This window comes from Medicago sativa, chromosome 2 (genome assembly GCF_051527215.1).
Source record: "Medicago sativa cultivar Bolivia chromosome 2, Bolivia_mono, whole genome shotgun sequence".
Classification (NCBI taxonomy): domain Eukaryota; kingdom Viridiplantae; phylum Streptophyta; class Magnoliopsida; order Fabales; family Fabaceae; genus Medicago; species Medicago sativa.
Window position 1 is genome coordinate 62,800,266 of NC_140750.1, and position 6,767 is coordinate 62,807,032.

Here is a 6,767-nt window from a genome sequence, read left to right on the forward strand (position 1 = left end):
CTCTTGCATCCTCCTTTATCTAACCTTACTTTGCCCTGCATAATTCCCAACTTGACTACAAATCCCTTCAAGTGTTTGGATGCTCATGCTTTCCTTTGCCAATGCCCTAGAATCAGCATAAACTACAATTTAGAAGCATTTAGTGCATTTATAGTGTGTCATTACCTCAACACAAGGGAAGGGTTACAAATATATATTTCTTGATGCATGATTTACATTTCCAAGGATGTTATTTTTCTACCAAAAGCTATTTTCTTCACCATCATATGAGCATATAAATCCTTCTCGATTGATTTTTTATGAGTGTTATCAACACACTCTTCTCGGTATATACTCATTAATTGATTGAAATTTAAATGTCACAATAAATAATGTTAATGTAGACTCCACATAAGTTTAGTGAGGCATTTCGATTTCAATCAATTAAAGCGTACTTTTATATTAAGAAGAGTGTATTGATATCATAGTTTTGTATATGGGGAATTAGTCACTTTAGTCCCTGAATGGGAGATGATTCGTCATTTTAGTCCCTGAATGAAGAGAAATTGCAAAACAGTCCCTGCATGGTCAATTTCAGGGACTAAAGTGACTAACGGAGTCTACATTCAGGGACTAAATTGACTAACGAAGTTTGCATTCAGGGACTAAATTGACTAACAAAGTCTACATTTAGGGACTATTTTGTAATTTATCTGCATTCAGGGAGTAAAGTGACGAATCCCTTCCGATTCAGGGACTAAAGTGACTAATTCCCCTTTTGTATATACTAGTTGAATAGGTCAACAAACTCAACTTCATGTTATCTCATTACGACAAGTTCTACGGTTCAACTGTAAAAGAAAAAAAAAACTGAACTGAAGGTCCCTCTCATTACGTCAGAATTAGCAACACTTATTAACCCAATGGGCACTAGTCACATTGACTCAAAACCACTCATCAAGGAGAAAGTCACAAGGTAAAGTTAAAATATGCCATTGATTTCCTGCATAATATATTCATAATATCATAACTCAGTTAATACAAAAGCATTTAGTCACAACATGCTGGGAGTAAAGTCACTGCTATAAACATCTCATAAAAATTCCCATTGCAAACAGAAACCTATGATATTGACTGATGCACATGCCAAACAGAAATTGTACTCCAAGATCGTTTGAATAAGATGACTTGAGTCTCTTTCAACTTAACCAAAGGTCCTGAATTCAAATCCAAATCTAAGAATGCAACTTTAAAACTCATGAGGGAGAGTTTTTCTGTCCATTGTGGTCATACCCAGCTTCGTAAGTAGGGATACAATTTTCATCACAACTCACAAGTATTGGGTCAACATTAAGCACGGAACATTTGATTGTACAACTAGAATTACATACCAACTTCAAACAGATGCAAGTGCACATATTCGATATAATGGAAAACAGAATACTAGAGAAAAATATATGATGCAAAACTTGTTACTGAGAGTTGAATCGGAAGGACTCTCCCGGTACATAACCAGCCCTCATATTATAACGATCAAATTTTGAATTACTATGATCAACAGCTGCCCTCGGCTCAACAGGTTTAGCCTCAGCTCCATTTGTCGGAAAAACAACTTCTCCGCTCTTTTCTCGGTGCCGATGTCTAGGCCGTTCTTTTTGGCTCTTTGATTTAGCATATGATAATGGAACCTCACCAGATCCATAGAATTCAGCATACTCGGATCGTTTTGAAGACCGGTGCTTACTAGGATCCTTGAAACTGCTCGATTTCACCTTTGGAGGCTTTGCTTCTGAATATTTCTCGGCAATGGTTGGAGTATGTACCTGTGGCATTTGCCTATTTTCGGTAACAGTAACAGGCGTAGTTTTCCTTTTGACTAATGGAGGCTGGACTTCGTCTTCTGGCATCACAAAACGATCCTTCAGCGGTGTTAGTCCGGTATTCCGGCTGTTAAATTTGAAATGTGAGGGTATGAATTGAGTGAATGCACTAGCCAAAGCTTCAAGGGATATCTTAGAAAGATCGGCAATAAGTTGTCCAAAAGATGGCCATCCGGGATCCTCTTTACTGCTCTCCGGGATCGGCATGCGTTTGTCGTTGCTTTCTTGCCCTTTAAACTCTTGTCCTGATGATCTCTGTGTCATTTATGCAGTGTAATTAGCAACCAGCATGGTCAAAATATGAACATCAGATAATATAACTATGAAAGTGTAAATATCAAGGTCCAAAGAAGATGCTATTTCATAACAAAAGAATGAAAAGTTAAATGAGGGATAAAAGTTCTCCCTTTTTTCTTCCCCACAACCCCAAAAGTTTGACAATAATGGAAAAGACGAAATAAAGAATTTTTTCTCCTTTTAAAAATGAATACACGGTAATTTTGAAGTTTTGACTTTGAATTGAACTCCTTGCAGTTTCTTTTGTCTCCACCCTCTGGTTCTCAAGTAATCTGGAATTCGGCCGGAAAATAAGTAAATCTTACCTACGATTATTCTAGTCAAGGATGAAGGTCGGATACTCCCATCGATTCAAATTTAACTAAAACTCGTAACTACTTGAGTACAACCACTTGGTTTGAACTACTTGCAGTTTATAATCACTCCAGATGTTTTGGCACATCAAGAAGCGGAGAAATGCTACATATACCAAAATAACATTACCCAGTACCCGCCATTATAACTTAGGTTACATCATGCAACTCATGTAATTCCGAAATTTCGTATATTTACAAATTCTGTGGATGCAAAACATACTGTTTTTGAGAAGAAAGAGGATCCAAATCCCTGCTGAAGCATGCATGTGGCATATCCAACCAAAACAGCACCAACAACTATAAGGATATCTGCAGAAAAACACAAAATGGACTCGAATCAATTAATTGGAGATAGAGAGAATCTAATACATTTAATAAAAAGATACAGTCACATACATTGTTCTCAAATTTACATATTTCCCATTGTTTTCACTTCTCTAAACAGAAAATTCACTTATTTTAACAAAAATAAATTTTAAATATTATATATACTACAAATTCAATTAATAATTTTCCGATAAAGAAGAATCAGATCCAACAAGAACAGCATATCAAACTTAGATAACTTCTCTGATAGGCATTTTCCTTTCCATTTATCGAACATGTGTTTGATGTGTTACCTACAAATCTAGTCCATGTGGCCAAAAGATGCTCCCTTATATTTGAAATGGGATCATAAGAGTTGAACTTGGGAGTTGGATATGCTTACTAAACATATATCCAAGATCAAGCACCACAATGCATTTGTTTGCCAAATGATAATGTCCTAGTGAGTTGAGCAAATAAATAGATAGAAAGTTTGAGCTATGCAGGTAAACTTAGGAATTAAATGGTTTTCATATGAGCAGAAATAAAATAAGGCATATGGGATGTCTGAGGTTAGCAAGAGGCCAAATAATCCTAAGTTATTATTGAAAAAGTCTAGGCCCCTAACTTTAGCCCTTTTGCACAAGTCTGGCCCCCATGATTTTGACTCGGTCAACACTTGCCAACTACACACACGTGCAAATTAATTAAAAATTTAAAATAACAAAAAAAAAATTAACACTAAACTCAATTGAAAGAAGAACAAGAACCTAAAAAGCCTTCTCTCTTCTTAACCCACCACTGCCAACAACATTCTCGACGCAACTCCGACCACCATGCTCACCGATCAGAAGAAATAATATCATTTTCTTTATCCTCTCCATGAGATCTTTCCGGTTTTTTGATTATATTTGCAAAAGGATCAACTTCCTTCGTTGCCGGTTTTCTCCCTCCGCAGCAGCACATTTTCCAACTATCATGGGTCGGCTTAGAATCCGGCATCACCACCACAATGAAATGAACCAGAAACTCACCTTTCAAAATGATAAAAAAAATTCACCAAACGTAGCTCCACCCTCTCGTAGTTCTATTACTACTAGCTTTCACTTTAGCTATGACCCTTCTCGTTTTGCTCTCTTACAACACAACCCAAATAAACAGTTACCCAAAAAAGGATCTGGGTTTTGACGATTACCCGTTTCGCTCTCGAATACCTAGGACGAGAGAGTTTCAACTATTCATTATATATACGTCTTTCTTAATCACTGTACATCGTTACCATGGCACCAATTCAGAGATCGTGGGTCTTGTCAATAAAGACTTCCCTTTAACTTCAATTCTTTTCCAATTCCATCATAGTTACTACCTTTTCTAACTTTACTAAAATATGACATGACAGACATGCAAGTAATCACAGCAAGAACATTAGTAGTCCACAAACAGTGTGATACAATTAACATATAGTATTTTCGTCTTTTCTTCATGGCTGATTGGAAGTGTTAACACTTAGTTTCCTTTCATTATGTTTGTATGCATATTCAAATTTCAAACCAGAACTTTAACATCAGAATCATGTGTTGCAAAGGAGCGGAAGTTTTTATTTTTCAGTGGAGCATAAATCATTCAGAATACTCTTATATTATCATCACACGCTTTGCAGATAAAGAAAAAGTGCCAAAATAGTATCATTTAATATCAACACAAATTATTGCATTAAATACTAAAGCATAAGAAAATATGAGATAAGAATTTAAACCTGTGCTTGAAATTGAACTTGATTGGTAATCGCAGTCCTCCTGGTCAAGAATAATTTTCCGAAGAGCAGCATTTCCTCTATCAATGACCAACAAGGAACAGGTTGGCCGAACATATACCACATCAAAATCATTTGAGAACTTAGCATCCTCACTAGGCCCATCCCTGTACCCAGCAACATTTGACTTTCCTCCGGCGATGGTTGTCACACCTAAAAAATATCTATGGATATTAGTAACAATATCATTTCACCATTCTCGTCTTACTGAAAGTGTAAAAAGTGTATCAAAATTAAACTCTTCTAATATTGTAAGATACTAATACACCTTACTAGTCCAGACTAGATTCTGAAATCTTGTAGCTAAATAAACACATACCAGCATCTCCGATCTTTCTGATGGCAAGATTCTGAGTATCCGCAACATAAACATTCCCTTTATCATCCATGGTTATGCCTTTGGGATGATTAAACCGAGCATCACTAGGTTTTCCATCCACATGATCAGTGTAGCCCTGAAATGACCCAGCTACCAATCTTCCTCTACTATCTGCAATACCATAAAAAAAATAACCGACGAAATTAAGAAGTAATCCGTAAGCCAAATTAATGGAAATCAATTCTGGCTAATTTTTACCCATATCAAAATTCTGCTTAACTTGCCAGATAATTTTCATCTATTAATGCTATTGTGAGAAACATAATAGTTAATATCATAAACTCAAGAGAACAAACAAGAGTATAACCATACATTGAGACAGTGGTGGGGTAATTCGAACAATGTTGCTATTAATTTCATCAACCGCAAAAAGTTCACCATCCTCTTCAGAAACACGGATCCGATAAGGTATAACTCCAATCTCATTTCCTTCCACAACAGTCTCAACTACATAACCATTCTCAAATTGAAGAACATTCCCATCTGAAAAAACAAACAAAGAAACAACAAATTACATTCACACACACACACAAAAATAAAGCATTTGCATTGAGTCGGCTGACCTTATCTACTGCCATAAGCACTTGTGAGACTGCTTATAGAAACAACTTATGACATGATTATAAGCTGTTTTCAGATTATTTCCATAAGTTCTCTAAACTAGCTTATGAAAACAACTTATAGCTTGTATGAAAATAGTTTGACTTTATTTTATCTTGTTATAAAAATAGCTTATACATAAGTATTGATAAGCACTTATGGTAAAAGTGCTTAATTAAGCTATTTATACAAACATGGCCTAAATATGACTTGAAAAACTATCAGCAGAGGATGAAGAATGACCTGAGTGTGGTGTTTTAGTAGTGGCAGACCTTGTCCATTTGATAAGTGAAGACAAATGCTTAATCAATGGTCCTGATTCATTAACATTATTTAACTAAATTAACCAAATAAATTAAACAAATATATAAAAAAAAATGAAAACATACCCAGTTTGGAATTGAACTACAATAAGCAAAAAGGTTGAAAATTTAGAATACCCATTTGGTAAAAATGGAAAATTGAAGTAGTTGAAGAAATGGGTTGGTTGTGTTAGTTACCTGCAGGAGCAGCGTGAGTTGGTTGAAAATGGAGAGAGAAAATGGAAGCAAGTACAATGAGAGTGTAGAAGAGTAGAGAATGAGTTGTACTCTTCTTCTTCATCTTAGTTTGAGAAGAAGTTATGGCAAGTGGAGTTTTCTTCAGTACTTCTTCTTCTTCAACTGTACAACACTCTTTGCATCTCTCTCTCTCTCTCTAAAAAGTGCTTTTTTTTTTTTGTGATTTAACTTTGTTTTTCTATTTACGTGGAAAGTGAATTAGTTTTTCGAGGAGGGTAGGGCGGTGATCAAAAGGAAACGCTTTTACTCCTCCACAGTCATACTCATACCATACCATCTTTTTTTTGATCAAGTTAAACCACAATTTCAATTTTAATTACTTGTATTTTCTTGTCATAAAACACCTTGGTGCTACATTTATCAAGGATATAAAACAATACTTCCAAACCTTTATTTCATTATTATAGACATAGGCTCTGTTTGGTAAAAATAGCGGACAGCTGATAAGCTAGCTGATAGCTTTTAGCTGATAAGCTAGCTGATGACTGATGACTGATAAGCTAGTTGAAGTGTTTGGTAAAATTAGCGGTTTAACTAGCTGATAAATGTAAAATGACATAAAAGGGTATTATTAATTCAAAATATAAAGTTTATATA

The 6,767-nt window shown here is 35.3% G+C and overlaps 1 protein-coding gene across 1 annotated transcript; it reads right to left on the reverse strand.

The window, feature by feature from the left end:
- Positions 1-956: 956 nt before the first annotated feature.
- Positions 957-6,342, reverse strand: LOC146949520 (uncharacterized). Its single transcript, XM_085745515.1, has 7 exons — positions 6,111-6,342; positions 5,854-5,925; positions 5,323-5,493; positions 4,951-5,121; positions 4,575-4,784; positions 2,733-2,821; positions 957-2,114 (listed from the first exon to the last, which is right to left on the reverse strand). Exons 1-7 carry the CDS (start codon positions 6,211-6,213, stop codon positions 1,452-1,454), a joined length of 1,479 nt encoding a protein of 492 aa, XP_085601641.1. The 5' UTR covers positions 6,214-6,342; the 3' UTR covers positions 957-1,451.
- Between the last annotated feature and the right edge of the window lie 425 nt (positions 6,343-6,767).

Excerpts from the sequence above, each read along its gene's own strand:
- LOC146949520 (XM_085745515.1), bottom strand. The coding sequence starts at position 6,213 with ATGAAGAAGAAGAGTACAACTCATTCTCTACTCTTCTACACTCTCATT. Across the intron at positions 5,926-6,110 it reads AACTCACGCTGCTCCTGCAG|GACCATTGATTAAGCATTTG; the intron begins GTAACTAACACA and ends TTAATGAATCAG. Across the intron at positions 2,115-2,732 it reads CCTCTTTCTTCTCAAAAACA|AGATCATCAGGACAAGAGTT; the intron begins GTATGTTTTGCA and ends TAAATGACACAG.